Source organism: Felis catus, chromosome B1 (genome assembly GCF_018350175.1).
Source record: "Felis catus isolate Fca126 chromosome B1, F.catus_Fca126_mat1.0, whole genome shotgun sequence".
Taxonomy (NCBI): Eukaryota; Metazoa; Chordata; class Mammalia; order Carnivora; family Felidae; genus Felis; species Felis catus.
Window position 1 is genome coordinate 116,456,362 of NC_058371.1, and position 22,185 is coordinate 116,478,546.

Here is a 22,185-nt window from a genome sequence, read left to right on the forward strand (position 1 = left end):
AGAATTGGTGAACATATCTAGATGGGGGCAACATCGAGCCAGGACAGGCCCTCTTTCTAAAGGGAGGGAAGGATCTGCTCCTGGAAAAGTGGCAGAGGTAGTTTGATCCCTGCAGGTAACTTATTCCCAAAAGGAAGAAGGGCAAGACAGAGCCTTCCCAAATTTGCCAATCAAATAAATCACTACCCTGGACAGAGTGAATAGAGGGACAAAAGCAAAGTTAGGAATATACTTAGAAAAATTTCCTTCTCAAATAAATGAGCAGTGGAGATAAAATATTCCCCTCTAATATATACATTCCTTAGTGTCTCTATATACTGAGTAATCTAGAAGGGTAGTCAGATGAGAACTTTGAAACTTTTGGTCATAAGCCATTTTAAGCATCCTTGTCTCAGAAGTTACAGGGCTAACAGTAACATTGGTTTTTAACACTAAATGAAGGTCATTCTTGATGATGAAGCTTAACTGACCATATTAAAGAAGGATCTAAGTGGATATTAATTATGTCATATATCACTCACTTCCTCTTTTATATTATTATATCTGACATCTAACAGGGAACAATTTAAATACACCTATTTCAGAGAAAGTCAGTATACTAAATGACAAATGTGCAGTTTTAAGTAAATGAGAACATTTTAGAACTAAAGTCATGGTATCTAAATTATTTTTATGTAAGTTGTTAAATGATAATAATAATTATTATAATTATAATATAATATTATATATAATATAATATAATTATAATAAATATTATTACTACCATAATACTACTGCTGCTACATTAATCTACATTGCCACATCACTCCAATGAAAAACATCAATTTTCTTTTTTTTTTTTAATTTTTTTTTTTAACATTTATTTATTTTTGAGACAGAGAGAGAGCATGAATGGGGGAGGGGCAGAGAGAGAGGGAGACACAGAATCGGAAGCAGGCTCCAGGCTCTGAGCCATCAGCCCAGAGCCTGACGCGGGGCTCGAACTCACAGACCACGAGATCGTGACCTGAGCTGAAGTCGGACGCTCAACCGACTGAGCCACCCAGGCGCCCCGAAAAATATCAATTTTCAGTTGCAATGACTATCAGTACATTCAAGCCACAGAAGTACTATTGAAAAGCACATATTTCTGGGTTCTAAGTGATAGCCATAAGAAGAAATCTTTACAATGATAATAATCCTAATTATTGGTCTTTGTAAGTAGTAAATATTGTTTATACGTTATTTCATTCTTCACAACAATTCTATGAGGGAGACATTATTCTACACATTTTACATATGAGAAAAACTTAGACTCAGTTTTAATTTGCCTGTCTCGGAGCCAGGATTGAAACATGAGTCCATGTTACTCTATAGGCCATGCCCTTAACTCAGTGAGTTCTTAAGGCTTTTGAGTCTGAATGCTGCCATTGGATCTTTGTTTGTTTGTTTGCTTGTTTGTTTCTAAATTTTTTTCAATGTTTATTCATTTTTGAGAGAGAGAGACAGATCGCAAGTGGGGGGTGGGGCAGAGAGAGAGGGAGGCAGAATCCAAAGCAGGCTCCAGGCTCTGAGCTGTCAGCACAGCTGTCTGACATCATGGAGACTGCTTGGGATTCTCTTTCTCCCTCTTTCTGTGCTGGCATGTGTAATCCTCTCTCAAAATACATGAATAAACATTTTAAAAAATATGTAATAGGGGCGCCTGGGTGGCTCAGTCGGTTAAGCGGCCGACTTCGGCTCAGGTCATGATCTCGCGGTCCGTGAGTTCGAGCCCCGCGTCGGGCTCTGTGCTGACAGCTCAGAGCCCGGAGCCTGTTTCAGATTCTGTGTCTCCCTCTCTCTGACCGTCCCCTGTTCATGCTTTGTCTCTCCCTGTCTCAAAAATAAATAAAAAACGTTAAAAAAAATTTTTAATAAAAAAAGATGTAATAGTACAACCATCACATTATGAATATGTAAATGAAGAGCCATCCTTTTATGAATAAATTAGCCAATGTCTTGTTTATCAGAGACCAGATACTATCATGAATAATTCCTTCATCTTCAAACTCTGTGGTCATTAATGCTTATAGACAACAATGACTGAACATATTCTATGCTCAGTATTAGTGCTTCAGTCCAACATCAGGAAATTATTTTTGAGATATGATTTAAGTATTTGTATAGAGATGGATCTTAATAACTTTTCTCCCCACGGGGCTAAAAATAACTTTAAGTATTTATTTGTGTATGCTGTTCCATCATCTTTTAACCTGCTGTACAGATCTGTATAACTTTACTAATGCTTCCTTCCCACCACCAAGTAAGTTGGAAGCATCTCAATTTAAAGTCTCTTTACTGGAATTCTATGTATCCATGGTTGTGCTGGATAGCTTCCATTTGTTCCACCTTTCATTCTAATTCCACTCTCCACCCTTATTCACCCTGCTGTCTGTTTGAGGAGACTGGCTTCCATGTTCTCTGGCTTCCAGCTGTTGAGCTAATGGGGAGTTCTGACAAGTTATAAGAGGGGAAGAGTCAAGGATGTTTATCCCCCTGTATTCTTCCTCAAAAATTCTCAGGTTTGCTGTATCCCTCTATTGAAGGTTAACACTTCTCTCCAGGAAGCCTTCTCTAACTACTTTCTTTTTCCAGCCTCCAGTCCTTTTGGCTCTAGGGGTGAAGAAGATATACAAATGGCCAATAAACACATGAAAACATACTTGACATCATTAGTCTTTAATGAAATGCAAATCAAAACCACAGTGAGATACCAATTCACACCCAACTGTTGGCAAGGATATGGAGAAACAAGCCTGGCAGGAATGCAAAATGGTGCAACTTCTGTTTAACAGTTTGGCAATTCTTTCAAACTATAATCTTAGTATTACACCATGACCAGCAATTCCACCCTTATGTAAATAGCCAAAAAAATTGAAAACAAGCATCCAACAGATACATACTTGTATGCCGGTGATTATATTACCACTCTTTAGAATAGCCAAAAGGTAGAAACAACCCAAGTGTCTATCAACAGATGAATGAAGAGACAAAATGTGGTGTATACGTATAATGTAATATTATTCAGCCTTAAAAAGGAACGAAGTCTGATACATGCTACAACATGGATGCACCTTGAAAACATCTTGCTACGTTGAAATAAGGCAAATGCAAAAGACAAATATTCTGTGATTCCACTTAAATGAACTATCTAGAATAGGCAAATTCATGGAAACAGAAAGTAAATTAGTATTACTGAGGGCTGACAGAGGGGAGAAGGAGAGTTTTTCTTGAAACAGAGTTTCTATTTGGGATGATAAAAAAATTTGGAAATAACTACTGGTAACAGTTTACACCATTGTGAGTGTACTTAATGCCACTTATTGTACACCTAAAATTGTTAAAATAGGAATTTTTAAAAAGTTCTAGAGTTTGATGTGTTCAGACTACCCTACTGCCCACAGTTCATCTGAGGCCTACAGTTTTTGGTCATAGTAGACATTCTTTCATAAGAGCCCTTCTGATCAAGTCTCATCTTTTTCCCTTGTGAGTATTTTTTTAAAAATCAAAAACACAAAAAACAGTGATTTCCAAGCCAGTAACAGGTTATCTTCTAAGTTGAAATGAGTGTACTGCAGCTAGCAGCTGGCAGAGTCCTATTTTGAAAAGATTAAGAAAGTCACAGTTGAATGCTATGAAAAGAAAGCAGAGGTACCAATTCTAGTTAGTACAGTTACAAATTATCTTCATAAATGTTGGTGATTTTTATGTCAAACCCATATTTGGACTAGGGAATTCTTTATTTACAAAAGTAGGCACTGACTGTAATTTTTCTAGTTTTACATCTTCTATTAAGATCTAGTCAAAGATCCAGACTGAAAACCCAACAAATGAAAATATTAAATGAAATAGAGTATATATAGCTCAATAAAGAAAAGTGCTCTCAATGTTTAATTTAACAAGTAGCAAAATATCATTGGGCAACTGCAAGAAAATAAAAATGAGCCACTTGTCTAGTCAATGACAGTATTAAAATCACCCATTTGACATACAAATTAGAAGCGGAGTGTCTTTTGTAATACAAATATGAAGGATTTACTCCATAATGCCCAAGTATATTGAATATATTGTCTACAATGACATAGGAGAAGGCAAAACAGATCTATTACAGCTTATTTGCATACCTAAATAACTGTAATTGGAAGATACATGATCCTGTTTTATTTATGTATTCATTAACTATTTCCTATAATTACAATTGATCAGCAATTTAATGGTTTCTTTGTCATTACCACTTCATAAGCCTTTTTGTATCTGGCCTAGCTTCCACATTAAATATGCCATGAAACCTTTAGTATCTGCCATTTCTTGCCTAGCTAAAACATTGGTTTTCCCATGAGCGGAGCAAAAAAGGAGGACTACAAAGACCTTAGTTTAATTGGGTACCACATAGAAGCTCTCCGTACCGAATCCTACTGAATCTCACTTGTCAGGTAATCTTTAATTCACCTTACGCTACAGGTTAAATAAAGCAGTGAGCTATTATAAAATCAAGCACTTCCAGATATTCTGAGAACAAATGTGTCAGCATCAAGGAATGTCAGGTGGTCTCAAGTGAGCAAAGTGGAATCCTGAGTCTCTAAACTGTGTACCAATGCTCCAAGGGTAGGTTGGATTTTGTGCTGATCCTTGCTGCTGTGTGGCTGAGTTCAATCTGACAAGCCAAACAGATGCAGACTGCAAGTGTTGGTAGGGTTAATGGGAGTAGGAAGACCTCTGTATCAAAACAAGGGTAAAGTCGATTCAGGCTTTGTGTAACATTTGAAATGAAAAAGATGGAAAGGTCTCATTATTCTCACTGCAGAGATAATCATCTTTTTAAATTTACATGAGAAACTGTATCTTCGATTGCTAAACTGAAATTCGATTTCCTGGGCATAGAAGAAAAATGCCAACATGATCTGTACAGAAAGCACCATAAAAGATACCTCTTCCGAAACCAAAATGTGCTGAATTAATCTCAGAGAGCTCATGAATAAATCTGAGAATTAAGGCAGTAACTACTCAGATCAATAGGGGGAGGCAGAGAGAAGTCCATCAGCCAAATTATGGATTAAATGAACCCACAGGAAGGAACATTGTTATTTCCTTGATCAGATTTCTCAGATTTAAAGGAAATTTTGATTTTTAATATTAATCAAATATTACCTAAGAGAAAATTTATGGTTTGTTTTAGTACAGCAACCATTACTCACACTATCCCACTCCCAACCTAAGGTGAAAGTCTCATGTATCTCTCCTGGACAAAATACCATTATGCATCCACCTCTTTCCTAGAAGTAAATTATAATGTTTACGGAGAATGATAACAGCAGAGTAGCATGCTGTGATGTGTTATGGGGTTACTTGTTTCTCCTCTCTGGGGAAGGAAGGTAGTGAAATCCAGCTCTAGAACTAGTGATGGCTGCCAGACTAGAAAATGGCCAACAACATGGACAAGAACAAAATGAAATTCCAGTAGGTGTTTCTCTACCTTTAGTGAGTCCTTGAGAAAAACTGTAAACATCATATTGTTGTGTTGTCACTGAAACTCATAGACTTTATCCATCCAGATTATATTTTGTGGTTATAAGACCACCAAAATTTCATCCCTGCCAGTGTATCCCATTCAAAAAGTTATCTAAGAAAGAAATTGAAAGAATCTTTGCATTTCACTCTGTTTTGTCAACCCTTTGGAAAATATTAGGAACAGCTTGTCTTTCCCTTAAAAACGTTGTATTCTTGGCATAAAATCAGTGCCTTTCTTTTGTCATCAAAAGAAATATTCATCTGAGAACACAAGAGCCAGTGGCAATAATAAGCCATGTGTGCTATTATTGCTATTATTCTTTCCTGCAAAACAAAACAAAGGAAGACAAAACAAAACAAAAAAATAGAAAAGAGCAAAACATATATTTCTGAGTAACAGTTGATTCAGAAACCTAGACAAGAGATGATCTTTATGGAGATTCTATGACTGAACAGTCAGAGTGTCCGATACTTTCTACACATGACAGGTAAGGATTAAATTTAAAATATTAAAATCTGTTATCAACTAAAATTGATTATATTTATAATAAGAAAGCATGCCATTGCAGCAATTTTTTAAATAAGATAATAGTCCACTTATGTTTACTTACACTCCCCTGGTGGCCAAGGTGTTATTTGGTCTTTGGATGTTAGGTTGGAAGTTAGTTTGTACTGTGGTAATGTGAGGCTTCCACACTCTCATCCCATGGAAAGAGTGCTCAAAATGGACCAGGTGACCTGAAAATAAGCAATTCAGCATGTGTTGTCCCCATAGTAAACTTCTCTGGCTCTAGATAATATCTACCTAGTTCTTCATTAATGTGTTTCATTAATGTGAAACTTTTAAACCACTTTGAATGAAATCTCTTACCTGTCAGAAAATGTGTCAGACCTCTTTATAACATTTTTAACATTTTGGCAAAGAATGGGAAGTGAATCTCTTTTATGAGTTCCAAAAATGCAAGGAATTCTTTCTTGGTATTGTTAGAACCATAAGCATGGTTAAACTTGGCTTTCTTTCTGGCTTATTCTTTGCCTTCTTGTCAGCAAATGTTTTGCTCTGTGGGTTTATAGCAGATTATAAGGAAACATTTTAGATATTAATGTGGCTTGAACACACTAGACATAATACAAGGCTTACAAGTAACAGTGAAAACTCTTCTGTATGGCTCTGCATAGCATAGATGGAGGATAACTTACTTTAAAAGACCCCTCAGCTAAAACCTGCCCTGTAGAGTTCCTGTTCTCATAGGTTTTCAAAGGTTTTGTGAAGTAAAAAGCAGTGTAGGAGTTGTAGTAAAGCGGGCCTTAAAACACCTCAAACTTTTTTTTTTAACATCTTTACTAGGTGTATTATGTGTACAAGCAGTTTTTTAAAAAGAGAGAGTACTCATTTCCAATTTGCGGGAAAAACTGCCAAGTCACCATCTGACTCTTGTGATCTCTGGCACCTATATTCATGACCTGTCACAGGATGAAAGTTATCTTTGTCTAAGTATGTGTTATTCTACATACCCACCCTACCCTCCACAACCCACCATTTAATTAATTACTCCATACCACAGGAATGTTTGTGGCTGAATAAGAAACTAATCATAGTCGCCCTCCCACTTGACCTATAGAGTTTGGAACTTGGCTATGATCCATCATAGCCCTAACTGTTTTGAATCTGAGTTTTTAATTATATACGTTATTTTCAGAGCATAGTATATTGTGTGTAACACGGCCAGTGGCTAGGACACAGTATGGGTTTACTGTTCTCAGTTGTCTAATGTAAACAGAACTTGATAAATGATTGTTGCTCAAATTCTGGTCCCAAATACTGCAGATCAAAGGAAAATGTACCACAAGGCTCATTAGAGCTCCTGATACATTATGGTATTAGATGATGGAATTTTATCAGAAAAGGTTTATTCTCTAACATGAACTAGTACACTTTCTTCTATTAGAATAAGAACTGTTTTCAAAAAGACTTTTATGTCATGTCTGAAATTTTTTCTCCTATTTTCTTAATGTAAACTTAAAAATAATTCCACATAGCCATTCCTAAGAGGGCTTGTTTGAAAGTATAAGCTATTGTTAAACACTAATCTGTAAATTTACAGGAAGATCCTAATTGCCATACGATAAACACTAGGTCACTATCAACTATCATTAGTTAAAAATTAGATGAGTTATAAAGGAAAATGAATGATAAAGGAGTATAAAGGAAAACTTTTTATAACAAAAATTTTTTAATGTTTATTTTTGAGAGAGACTGAATGTGAATGGGGGAGGGGCAGAGAAAGAGGGAGACACAGAATCTGAAGCAGGCTCCAGGCTTGAGCTGTCAGCACAGGGTCCCACACGGGGCTCAAACTCAAGAACCATGAGATCATGACCTGAGCTAAAGTCAGACTCTTAACCGGCTGAGCCACTCAGGTGCCCCTAAAAGAAAACTTCTTAACCGAGAGTCTGTCATGAGTTTTAGAAGGTCTTTCAACTAACTGAAATTATCTGTAAAGTGTTGTACATATGTGTCTTTTTTTTTTTTTTTGAGAGAGAGAGAGAGAGCAGATTCATAGCTTTCATTTAATTGCTCAAAGTATATGTGACCCAGTAAACAGTAAAAGTTACTAGTATAAATTACTGCTTTGTTATAAACAGTTCATCATAAACACTGTAAACCCTACCTTACATCCCCTTTGGGGACAAATCTACTATTTAAGTTTGAATCTACAATGCAACGTGTTGTAAATGGTTCTCCTATTAATGGATTGATTGGAAAGAGGAAGAGAGGAAAGAAGGAAACTAGTTTATAGTATTTACTATGAATCAGCACTTATGATATCTAATTTAATCTTCTCAACAGCACTATAAGTGTACTATTCAAGTGTGTTATCATCACACATTTAACAGTTAAGGACACTAAGGCCAAAAGAGCTAAGTGACTTACCCGAGATCCCGCAGCAAACCAGCGGCAGAACCCTGATTGAAACCCTATGCTAACTGCAAAGTTCCTACGCCTGTCTCCATGCCACCCAGTCTGTTTGAATGAAAGAGTGAATTATCTCACCTTCTTGACTAAGTGACAACAAATTATATAGAAAAGTATTTGTTTGTCTTATCACCCTGCTAGCTAGGTCTGAAATTCTGTCATCCTTACTGCCCACCTGTCTTAACTCAGACCACCAATACCTCATTCCTGACTCACTGCAACTTCCACTGTTCCTGCCTGCAGTCCCCTTCCCCCAGTTCTACCCCACAACCAGGGTGAGCTTTTTGAAATACAAATCTGATGAATGTCACAAATGCCTCTGTGACTTTTTTTGCTTTCAAAATAAAATTCATATCCTCCTCATGATTCATAAGGCCCTTCATGATCTGAACTCTGCTTAGTTTTCCAAGCTCATCTCTCACTGCTCTTGCCTCACCCTCTTAGACTCCGGCCGTAATTAACTACTTGTAGTTCCCTATATACTGTCTTTTCATACTTATTTCTATTTGGAACATTTTTCCCACTTCTGTTCACCTGGGTAACTACCATTTGTCTTAAAAGACTGTTTATATACCATTTCTTCAAGGAACTGTCTTAACTCCTCATGTTTGGGACTAAGTACCCTTCCCAAGCGCTCATAGGATATCTTTTACTTACTTGGGACCACTACCATTTGTATAATTTCTGTGTGCATTAGATCAAAACTCATCCTTTCTTTAGGGGCACACAGCACCATGTAAGGGTTCTGCTTAGCCCTTTTCCAGGTTCTCTCAAGCAAGGCACAATTTATACAGCTGTAAATGATGACTCTACGTAGCAATTATCAAATGGCATTTTTATTGCCACTACACTTTTCTGCATCTCCATCTGAACTCCAAGCTCATTGAGGACAAGGATTATATTATATAATATATTCATTGTTGTACTCCCAGATCTTGGCATAGTGCCTTTGAAGTGGAAAGCACTCAATAGATATTTGGTGTTTGAATTAATGACTAATTAAGACTGGCAGTAAAGCAGTTTAACCAGTGCCAAGCATAGTTCCTGACACACTGTAAATGTTCAAAAAGTATTTGATGAATGAACACATGAGAAATAATAGTGTGCTATAGACTGTGCATTTGTAGAAATTAGTAAAAGAGGATGACAAAAGAAAAAAATACTAATAACTACTAATTTAATTCAAGACAACAAACATTAAGTGCTTACATGATGGAAATTATTATGAGGAAACACAAAGGAGAAAGACATAGTCCCTTGCCCTCAAAAAATTTACAATCTAGTTAGAAAGATAAGACATGTATAAAACCAATTAACTCAAAGCAGAATGTAGCATGCACTATGTGAAATTTATAATTAAAGTTCTAGAATATCAATAAGAAGGAAAAAGTTTCTTCCAGTTAAATGAAGGGTTCCTAAAGCTTCTTGGAGAAGGTGATCATAGGCTTAGACCTTGAATTATGAGTAGGATTCACTAAGGAAATGTATTGGGAGGAGAGCCATAGTCAGGAGGAAATATTCCAGGCAAAGGAAATAGCACATGCTGACTGGAAAGCATAGGGCTTCTTTGAAGAGGCTTTTAGCTGCAGACAAGGCTGGAAAGATAGGTGAAGAGTCTGGAAATAGATGGCCTTGAATGCTATGCTAAGGAGTGTACATTTTAGCAGTGGGGCTCTATTAAAAGTTTTTTTAGAAGGAAAGTGATACTATCAGCTGTATTTTAGAAAGTCACTTGGCAAATTGCTTTTAGTGTCTTCCCTCTCCTTTGCCCTTGATCCCAATAAAATAGAAATTCTTAAGCACCGAAAACCAGAGACCAGTTAAAGAATTTCACTCTTTCTACATTCCTAGTCTATTTCAATGCTAGGTTCTTCCCAGAAGCTACCTTAATGCTGGTCTTTTCTCTCAAGCTTTCAAGGTCCCACTGCTTAAACAGTTCCTAAACCTTCACTTAGCAAAATTCTCCTGGTTGTGGAGAAAAGAAAATAGGAGTTTGTCTGAGATGGATAGCCAAAGCCCCACAACTTTCAAAAGAACATTGGGGAAATGGCCTCACTGCTTTTATTATGTGATTCAAAGCATCTGGTAACATTTATCACACTCTTCTCTTTATTCAGGACACTAAAAGACAATATGCTCATTAATCTTTAATTTGTGTATAAATAAGTACATGTACTTATATAAAGAATAAGGAAGCCTAAATTTAGAATAAGAATTTCTTTTGTCCTCAAAATGCAAAGAAATGTTAGACTTAGTATTATCAAAATGAAATTTTCAGTAAGAATTTTTGGGTACTATATATTGTCCTTCCTAACTATAGATAAGCAAACTATTCTTTGGAAAGGATCCACAGATCTTGAATCACCTTGCCTAAGGGCAATAGCCTTTAGGAAGGAAAAATTCTCTACACAATAGTGTTAGAGATCTCAGGATTTCCTGAGGGTCTCCCATAATGCTAGGTGTGGGCAGCAAAGTGCCAGGCAAATGGAAAGGAGAAAACTAAAAGCACAAGAACCATTTAGGAACTAATCCAAGAGTAATTAGGATCTAAAATGGAGTAGGAGCAGAGGAATGGAAAAGAAGGAACGGATCCAAGACAATCACAGAAGTAACACAGCTTTGTGCCTAAATGAATGTGCCTAATTTTACCTTGTGCCAAAGTCAAAAATAGCTTCAACGTTTTGTTTAGAAAGTCAAAGGTAACTTTAAAATTTCCAGATTGGATTTTTGGGAAGGTAGCCGATACCTTTAACAGAAGTAGAAAGAGAAAGTAGATTTGGAGAGATTGGGATGAATTTTGGACATACTGAGTTTGAAGTGCTAATGGGACACGAGTATAAAAATACCAGTCAAAGACTTAGAGGTTCAGACTAGAATTCAGGGAGTTAAAATGGGATATGTATGTACAGAATCCTTCTACTTATGAAATAAACACTTAGTATTTTATAATACAGAAAAAAAGGTAGGTTTTTTTCTTTCCTATAATTAAATGTAATAGCTTATATAATTGCATTATTCTAGAATGGAAGACAAATTCCAGGTGATGGCCTCAACAACATATGGTCAAAAGACCAAAAAAAGACCATTAAAAAAATATAACTCAGGGGCGACTGGGTGGCTCAGTCAGTTAGGCATCCAACTTAGGTTCAGGTCATAATCTCACTGTTAGTGGGTTGGAGAGCCCCGCATCGGGCTGTGCGCTGAGGGTGCAGAGCCTGCTTGGGATTCTCTGTCTCTCTCCCTCTCTGCTCCTTCCCCCACTTGTGTTTTCTCTCTCTCTCTCTCTCTCTCTCTCTCTCTCTCAATATGTGTGTGTGTGTGTGTGTGTGTGTGTGTGTGTGTGTGTATACATATATATGACACTTAAATTTGCTTCAAGAAATTGTAAAACTCCATTGTATCCATTATAAACTAAAATTTGCTTTGGTGCAAGTGACTGGTAGAGGAGAGCAACAAAGAAAACGAGATCAAAGGAAAATGGAAGAGGAAGAAAGGAAAACACCATTTTGACATGTGAAGGAGAAATGTGTATTTGGGATTTCAACAAAGCAAACAATGAAATAGAAGTTGCGTTGGCTTATATTATGCTGAGATATCATGTGCCTTGAGGAAATATTTTCTTGCCATTTCTATTCACAATGTATACTTTAAAAAATTTGAATTCTCTTCCTTTAATCCCTGTGAGATTTTCTTAGAATTACGTATAAGAAAGTAAAGTAGAAAAGACAAGAGAAATTTACAGTTGCACATGAAATTATTAACATACCTTGTTTTTCACATATGTCTCAAGTTGTCCACATACCACTAAAAACTGCCAAGCTTAGGGGCGCCTGGGTGGCGCAGTCGGTTAAGCGTCCGACTTCAGCCAGGTCACGATCTCACGCTCCGTGAGTTCGAGCTCCGCGTTAGGCTCTGGGCTGATGGCTCAGAGCCTGGAGCCTGTTTCCGGTTCTGTGTCTCCCTCTCTCTCTGCCCCTCCCCCGTTCATGCTCTGTCTCTCTCTGTCCCAAAATAAATAAATAAAAAAACGTTGAAAAAAAAAATTAAAAAAAAAAAAACTGCCAAGCTTGAGTGAACAGGAGCTAAGAAGCAAGCATGGAGCCCAAGAGTAGAAAATGAAACTTCTGTTGCATCCTCTTCAAATTCTTTTATCTATTTCAGTTCCTAAACTATGGAAATGAAACTGGAAATGAAATTAACCTTCATCTGACTGCTCTGTGGACTTCTACAGCAAAATTATTACACAGGAGTTTATTATTTACATATTTATAAACTTCATCATCAATATTGTTTGTATAAATTGTGTTTCTTTTATATAGATGCCTTTTAAAAGCACTATTTTTAAAAATGATCTTACCTCTTTCAACTTATACAAGAGTTGAAGAAAGACCCTCCTAGTAAAGAAAAAGAGAAACTAGTATTTGACTCTTAGCAGATCCAATTAGATAGTTTTCTTACTATTTGCCTAAAATATTTTCCCCTCTTCCACTGGCAATAAAGCAGTATAACCAGTGCCAGGCATAGTTCCTGACATACTGTAGATGATCAAAACGTATTTGTTGAATGAATGAATCAGTTCTTCAGTAGATGTTAGAGCAAATGCTGTCGATGTGTTAGGCACTGTTCTGGGCATTGGAGAAACAGTAATAGATAAAACAAAGTCCCTCCTTTCATGGAGCTTACAATATTTTGGAAGAGACAGTCAGTAAATATGTATCAATGGGTTATAAATGCTGAAATAAAAAATAAGAATGAGTGGAAAGAGTGCTAGATGGCTTATTTTCTTTATAAGATGATCGGGGAAGCTCTTATTTTGTGGGAAATGGAAAGTCACCAGAACATGGGGAACAAAGAGTTTTATATGATCTGACTTTTATTTTAATAGATCATTATGGTTGCCTCATAATGAAAGACTGTAGGGTGTGAGGACAGAAGCAGTCAGACAAGAAGTTATTGCTAATCTAAATAGGAGGTGATGGTAGTTTGGCCTAGGAGATGAGATTAAAGGAGTTGAACATGGGGAGTGGAGGAAATGTTTGCAGATTTTCAGATCATGTAGGATCTTGTAGATCATGGTAAAGACTTTAGATTTTATTTAAAAAAATAATAATAAAACCAAGAGGCCATTGAAGTGCTTTGAAAAAGAGAGGTTATATGATCTGACTGACATTTTCTAAAGGATCACTCACGTTGTGTAGTGAATAGACCATTGGGGCAGGGAGGGAAGTAGGAGAGCCCAGTTAGGCTAATATGTGGTAATCTATGGAAGAAATAATGATTGCGTGGGCTTGTGTGGCAATAGCAGAGGCGGTGATAAGTGATCAGATTCTGAGTATGTTTTGAAAGTTAGAGACTACATGATACTTTGGTAGAGGACAAAAAGGAAATATGTATCCAGGAAGAGTAAAGTTGCCATTTCCTGAGATGGAGAAGCCTTCAGGGGGGAGGTTAGAAGTAAAGATAGAGCAGAAATCGTGTGTTTTCCTTTGAACTGTTAAGTTTGGGAAGCTTATTAGACATCTAAGTAGAGAGATTGAGGAAACAGATTCATGAGTTTAGAGTTCAGGGAAGAGGTTAAAGGCATAAATTTAAAGTCATCAGTGTATAGATGGGACTTAAAGCCATGGGGCTAGATGAAATCACTTTGGGGATGAAGGGAGATGGAGAATAGAAGTCAAAAGATAGCAGTGGGACAGAAGTCAGGAAGACAAGGAAAATCCACCAAAGGATACTGGAAAGATCAGCTTATGAGGTAAGAAAATGAGGAGAGATTGGTATACTGAAGGCCAATGGAAGAGAGTTTTGAAAAGAGGAAGGTATAATCAATTGTGTAGATGATAATGATGGATCAAGTCAGACTCAGATTGAGTCTTTTTTTTTTTTTAATTTTTTTTTCAACGTTTATTTATTTTTGGGACACAGAGAGACAGAGCATGAACGGGGGAGGGGCAGAGAGAGAGGGAGACACAGAATCGGAAACAGGCTTCAGGCTCTGAGCCATCAGCCCAGAGCCCGACGCGGGGCTCGAACTCACGGACCGTGGGACCGTGAGATTGTGACCTGGCTGAAGTCGGACGCTTAACCGACTGCGCCACCCAGGCGCCCCATCAGATTGAGTCTTAAGAATTGGATTTGACGGTGTGACAAAGTGGAGATTATTGCTGATCTTCTTAAGAGTATTTTAGGGGAGTGATGGAGACAAAAGTCTGATTGGAGTGGATTCAAGAGAGAATAGGCTGTCTGCAAAGAAATGAAGAGATAAAAGTTTAATTAATTCAGCGTAATAAAACCGAGACCATTTAATGATTGTTGATGTACATGCTCCCATTGTTTTTCTCATTGCATAATTAACCATATTCTGGTATGGTTACAGGTCTAGTATGTTATTCCATATAATATTCCACATTAATACCCTGTAATTAACTGTTCTGCTCCTTACTTGTCACAAGTGCCTGTGGTAAGGTATAAGATGATTACTGACCTTATCTTCACCTTTTTGGTTTTGCCTTGCTGCTGATTTTCCTTCTGTGAGTCAAATAAGAGTATATGGTAGCCACCACCTAATTGTTATTAGATGTTATTACTGTGAAAACCAGTTTTACACCTTATGTAGTCATCTTTTTTCAGCAATGAGATATGATTGACACATAGAAATTGTATATATTAAGGTATACAGCTTGACATTTTGATATGTGTATGTATTATGAAATGATCATCACAAGCCAATTAACATACCATCACCTCACATAGTTACCATTTTCTTTCTTTATTTTCTTAGCAAATTTCAAGTAAACCATACAGTATTATTGTACTTGTCTTAACCATGATTACTATGCTGTACATTATATCTCCAGAACTTATTCATCTTTCATAACTGAAACTTTGTACCCTTTGACTAACATCTGCCCATCTCCTTTCCCCAAGACTCTCACTCCTAGCAACCACCATTCTACTCTCTGCTTCTATGAGTTTGACCATTTTTGATTACACATATAAGTGAAATCATACAGTATTTGTCTTTATGTGTCTGGTTTATTTCACTTAGCATAATTCCTCCAGCTTCACCCATATTATCCCAAATGGCAGGATTTCCATTTTTATGGCTTAATAATATTCGTGTGTGTGTGTGTGTACACATTTTCTTTATCCATTATCCATCAATGGACATAGGTTGTTTCCATATCTTGACTATTAGGAATCATTCTACAATAAAAATGGGGGTACAAACACCAAAATCCAGATTTCATTTCCTTTGGATACATACTTAGAAGTGGGATTGCTGGATCATATGGTAGTTCCATTTTTAGTTGTTTAAGGAACCTCCACACTGTTTTCCACATATACTCTCCTACTAAAAGTGTACAACGGCTGCCTTAAGTAGTTTATTTAAGAAAGTAAGCTTTTATGTGGGTGCCTAGGTGGCTCAGTTGATTGAGCGTCTGACTTCAGCTCAGGTCATGATCTCATAGTTCGTGGGTTCAAGCCCCAAGTTGGGCTCTGTGCTGACAGTGCAGAGCCTGGAGCCTGCTTCAGATTCTGTGTCTCCCTCTCTCTCTGCCCCTCCCCCGCTCACACTCTGTCTCTAAAAAATAAATAAACACTAAAAAAATTTTTTTAAGAAAAAAAGAAAGTAAACTTATGTAGTACTTTTAAGAAAATAAATGTGTTCACTATAAAATATCTAAATACAGAAGACTATTAGGAGACAGAACACTTATCTCAGTTATGGAAGAAACATACCAAGGATTGAAATGAAAATGACACTTCAAAATTATACTTGACTCCTTTGTCAAGGGAAAAGATCAGTGGAGTATTAGATAAGTCATGCCTACCTCCTTCCTACTACTCCTTCCTACTACTCCTCCTTCTTACTACTCCTAGAAACAGCTCTGATGTTTCTAATTGGGATCACAGAGATAAGTCCTTCAAATGATCAAGACAGACCTTTATTAATGATCTCAGAATTTCTTAAATAATCAGGACAGGGCAACACTTGGATTATTTTTAAGCCCAGGCCACTCTGTACTCTAGATGTAGAAATCACCCCATATTCTTCTGTTTCTCTTCTCTCATCTCATGCTTATTGAGTTCTTCAGCCAAACTTAGAAATAGGTGCATAATTTTCAAGAGGTATCAGCCCCACCCCAACCACATAGTGCCAGAAATGTTAAATGGACAGCATATTTTCAGCATTCCAGGGGGTCAAAAGAATACATAGGACTAATACAGCATCAACCTCACATCCATAAAACCAAGAAAATGAAATTACCACAGCTGTTCATTACAGGGTAATTTGCCAGTTCCTTTATTCAGTTCTATGTCCAACCAAAAGTAATATTTTCATATCCTAAATTTAGCAGTATTTTGAAGGAAAGGAATGGACAAATAAAATGGAAGAGAGAAAAATACCTCAGTTTGAGCTTCCCCAGAGTGTTCGTAAATTCCAGGCAATTATCTGGTTCCCACTACAAACTTAAAACTCACAAGGCCAAAGTTTCACATAAAGAAACTTAATTGTCCTGCAATGTGCTCCTTTCAGAATCTTGCAGAACTCCAGTTTTCTTAGCTGCCTGTGGGGTCTACCCAAAACTGTGTCCTGGGACACCAGTTGAGAAAGAACATGATCCTGTTCTGTGCTCCTGTTAAATCTTAACCATACTCAGCCTTAATTTCTTGGCCTTAATTAAGCTATACTTACTCTGTAGCAGACCAGAATATCCCTTTCCTCCACTCATTCTCCTCCTACAATAGAACTTGACTTCCACTGGACAAGTGTACCAGCCTCTTAATCCAAGCTAAGATGAAAGAGAGAAAATAAAACAGAGTGTCACCCAACAAAAGCCTGCCACATTCAGACAGCACTGTTTTGAGGTGCACCTACCTAAGCCTTAGAAATGAAAAGCACCACCAGATCCTGCTAACCAGAGGAATGACAAAAATGTGAGAGCTCTGCCCTCTCCACATGGGAGTACTACCCACAAGAAATGCAGCTGCCTCTGTAGTGTTTGGGTCCCCAAATCCTATCCCAGCAAATACCAGATCCTGCCAACTCCACATGGGATATACATCTCAGCTGATAGTGCAGTTTGAAGAACCCCATTCTCTCCACATAGGACTTGGCCTCACAAACTCCAGCCCTACAAACATGACAGTCTCTTTTAGTGCAAAGTGACTTGCTTTCCATTCAGGAGTATACCTATAAAAATTACAGTTTGAGGTCTCAGACAAACCTGACTAGCAAATGAACCCTATTATCCAGTAAAATGATTCTCAGTGCTGGCTACACAATAGAATCACCTGGGAAGCTTCAATACCAAACCCAGTGTTGGAGCTGTACTCCAGAAATTTTGCTTCTTACTAATCTGGAGGGGGTCTGGATATCACTGTTTACTAAAAGCACTCAGATGATTCTAAAAGCTCCATAACCACTGGTCCACTATGATATCCTCCCACTCCTGCCAAGGATATTGCTCAGCGAGTCTAGGTTTGTGACTTCTGTTTGAGGCCGGGCATCTCCCTCAGCTGCAGCTGCAAAGCTACTCTAGATCCTTCATCACCAAAGTCCAGTAAATGTGTATGTTAACTCCCGAAAGCTGCCAGAGCCCTGCCAGATGAAGAGTCAAAGATGGACGAAGCGCAGAACGCTACATGCCTGGTTCTCCTCTGTTCCACCGCATATCTTCTCAATGAGTGATGTGGTTTTTTCACGCTGTGGAAACCACCCCTATGCATTCACAGCCCTTTCTTTCCTCCCTAACCTGTCAGACTACAGCCACAGAGAATACTATCTGATCCACACTTGTGGCTGTCACATCAATAAAAGAGGGCTGGGGAGGGGGGAAATCTCCGTTAACGTACCCTGCCCTTGTACTTCTATAACCGCCACACTACTTGTTGTTGGTTACTACCTCCTTCTCTGATCTGTAAACACTGCAAAAAACTGCAGCAGTGCCTGGTATGTGGTAGGTGCTCACTACAGTGTTTGAGAAATGAATGAATAGATGGAGACGAGGAACTGCCGCCCTGGTAGGAGTGGAAAAGATGCATTCGTGCCTTCTCTGTTAGGGGCCGATATTTAACATGGATAATTGCAGCTGCAAGCCCAGGAGCAGAACTCACAATCTTAACCTGAAAACTCAGCGCTGGCGCTTTTTCTTTCACTTAAGCACAGCCTTGCTTTTCAAGGCACCTAAACATTTGCCATCTCCTTGTATTCCATTTCTACTTTTCTTCTTAGACCTCCCACATAGCGACGCCCTAATTGTTCCAAAGCGCTCAGTTCTGCCTGCTTTGCCTTTACCGTTTCCAGCTCAACAGCAGCCTAGTTGTTATGTCCCTCCAAACAATAACAGTGGGAACTCTCTCCAGATCTACAGCATAGTTTCAGAGATTACTTAAATGTGCAGTAGTCAGTCCTTCCTTATTCGTTTTGTGACTTCTACAGTGTTTTGAAAGTATTGAATGCTAAGACTGCTTATCCACAAGGTCTTTTCAGTAATGGTATGTTTATCTTAGAATTCCGGCCTACATGGTAATTGTATTGCTGCATGTGGGAGAACGAAGCAAAGATGTTTCAGTAATCATACAGTATCAGCGATCATGTTGCCTGCACTTGACTCAGAGTAGATGAATCCGGTGCCTCTGCTCGTTAGGACTTAGGTTCAAAGAAAAATAAGCAAGAACAGCATGAAGACCAGCTCACATTAGTGGTCTAGCTCACTTGATACCTTTTGAAATACAGATGCACTATTTCTCTTCAACATTAATTACTATTAAGGATAACTTCAGGTGACTAAAAGAGTACAGGATCTGAAATGTTAATAGCCATTCGAATCTATTAAGGCACTGCAAAGAATGAGGGAAAAGATAAGTGGGGTCAGCACTATTAAGATCCATTTCTGTGAGTAGTTTTGAAGATTGTTAAAGATCCAAGTCCAGCACCATCTATACCACCTACTTACTGGTACCGTCATCATTTTGGCTTTAGTTGCTGTTTTTCAAGATACTGTCCTCAGACTACCTGCTTTAGAACCTTCTAGTGATGTTTGTTTAAAACAACAACCACCACCACAACAACAAAATCACACTCTTGAGCCCCAGATCGATAAAGCAGAATCCCAGGGCTCCTGGGTGGTTCCGTCGGTTAAACGTCTGACTTCAGCTCAGGTCATGATCTCCCAGTTTGTGACTTCGAGCCCCGCATCAGGCTCTGTGCTGACAGCTCAGAGCCTGGAGCCTGCTTCGGATTCTGTGTCTCCCCTTCTTTCTGCCTGCCCCACCCCCCATGTTCATGCTCTGTCTCTGTTTCTCAATAATTAGTAAACGTTAAGAAAATTTTTTAAAAAAATAAATAAAGTGGAATACCTGGGGTTGAGGCCTTGAATTGATCCTGACCAAACCACTCAGCTGTTGAACCGTAAGGTCTCCAGACTGTTGGCTCGAGACTTTACCAGCTGTTAGGCTTCAGATACTCCCAGTAGCACTGTCAATAGGCATTATTCATTTTTCTTCAAGGATCTGAGATTAGGTTATGACAAAGTAATTGAAAAGAATGTGAGGACACAAATACCCAAGGAGGAGGAATAGGACACCACCAAGGGGAGGAAATGGAAATAGAATGGCCAGAGTCCAAGAAAACCCTTCTTTCCTTCATCCTTTTGCGCCAGGTTATATGTCATTTGTCAGACTTCAGTCCAGTCTAACAAGCATATTTTGACTGTCATGTGCCAGGTGCTAGAGATAAAAGGAAACAGAACAGTCTCACTGTCCTAGGGGAGTTTACAGTTTGGTAGAGAAAGCAGGCTCTTAAATGAGCAACTCAAATAAACATGGGAAGCAAAAGACAGAGATTTGCCCAAGAAATTTTGGGGGCTGAGAAGAGGGGATTTGTAAGGGAGACCTAATGTGTAGAGAAGAAATTGCCTGAGTAGGGACATAAGTAGAAATTAGGCTGGTGGGGGGTAAGTAGGTGGCTTTTGAGGAAGAACTAAAAGATATCCTGGAGCTGGTGGGAAATAACTATTCCCAACAAAGGGAAACTTGCACAACCAAAATGCTCTGAATCCTAAAGTGATCTCATTTTTATTGGGATTGACAAGCAGTTGAGGACTGCTTTATCATAAGGTTGAGGGAATGGAGAAAGATAACCAATGATTCTGGATAGGTAGACATGGGCCAAGTCAAGGAGATGTGTGTGGATGTCTTGATAACTTTTTTTGAATGTTTATTTATTTATTTTGAGATATAGGGGAGCAGAGAGAAAGGGATAGAATCCCAGCAGGCTCTGCGCTGTTAGTGCAGAGCCCAGTGGGGGGCTCGATCCGTGAGATCATGATCTGAGCTAAAATCAAGATTCAGACACTCAGCTGACTGAGTCATCCAGGTGCCCTGCGTCTTGATAACTTTTCAATGTCCTGTTTTGGTAGCCATCTAGAAGATGCCTAGATCAGTCTTTAGAATTCATTCCAAGTTTATGGTCTCAAACTGTTCATTGAAGTGGCTCCAGAAACATGTTACAGCAAGGTTATGGGCCCTCTCTGGGACATTATATATGGAATTGCAGTAACTAATAAGTTGACAGTAATGTCAAAAATTATTCAAATGTCAAATAGATTTGAGAATGTTTTGACTATCACTGGAAGAATACATGAAAAATAGTGATATTAATGACCTCTGGAAAGAGAAACTGAGAAGAGAGGTAGGAGGAATTTACTTCTCACTATATACCTTTTATATTGTTTGGATATTTATCATGTATATTTATTGCCTATCCCAACAAGTTTAAAAGAGAACTAAAGAGACATATTTATCCCAAAGCATAAAGAGCTGTCAACATGTTAAATGGTTATTTGATTTACATTAAAAGCCCAATTAATGATTCATTGATACAACAATGACAGCGATAGTATTATGAAAGTAGTTTTGTCTTAGGGTGCCTATTTGACTCAGTTGGTTAACCATCCGACTCTTGATTTGGCTTAGGTCATGAACTCACAGTTTGTGAGATGTAGCCCCATATAGGGCTATGTGCTGACAGCACGGAGCCTGCTTGGAATTCTCTCTCTCCCTTCTCTCTGCCCCTCCCCTACTCATCCTCTCTCTCTCTCTTTCTCTCTCTCTCTCTCTCAAAATAATAATAAAAAAAAAAGTTTTGTCTTTCACAGCTTGAGAAATAAATTGGAATTAGAGAAGTACAGATTTTGTATATCCTCTATAAATTTGGCCTTTTTTTTTTTCCAGTTCGCAGCTCACCTTGTGAAGATGAAATATCCAAGAATATGTATTCTCGATGGCGGCATTAATAAGATCAAGCCAACAGGCCTCCTCACCGTCCCATCTCCTCAAATATGAAGAACCAAGAAAGAGTGTGATAGTCAAAAGGACAGAGTGGTATCAGCCCCCAACAGCACAACTCTTCACAACCTTACCTCTCACCGACAGAACTAGACTTCCAGATTGTTGCATTTCCATAAAGTTTTGTCATGAAACATTTTTTTAAATCTCATAACCCACATGCTCAGCTATCCAGGCAATAAACTTGACTGTACATGTATTGCTGAAAGAATTTTCTTAACAGTGAAATCCGATCATGTATTTTTACCGCAGTGCAGCACAAAGCCAGAGGAATTCAGCTGACAAGGCAGATTTAGCATTATCAAGAAATCTCAATTGCACTGAAA

The 22,185-nt window shown here is 38.1% G+C and overlaps 1 protein-coding gene across 8 annotated transcripts in view; it reads left to right on the plus strand.

The window, feature by feature from the left end:
* Positions 1-22,058, plus strand: part of TBCK (TBC1 domain containing kinase) — a 228,105-nt gene extending 206,047 nt beyond the window's left edge. For all 8 annotated transcript variants that reach the window (XM_045056031.1, XM_023252881.2, XM_023252880.2 and 5 more), the window contains one exon: positions 21,746-22,058. In XM_045056031.1, the coding sequence (XP_044911966.1) occupies positions 21,746-21,856 (111 nt within the window). In that variant the 3' untranslated portion in view covers positions 21,857-22,058. The remainder of the gene's footprint in view (positions 1-21,745) is intronic.
* Positions 22,059-22,185: the final 127 nt, after the last annotated feature.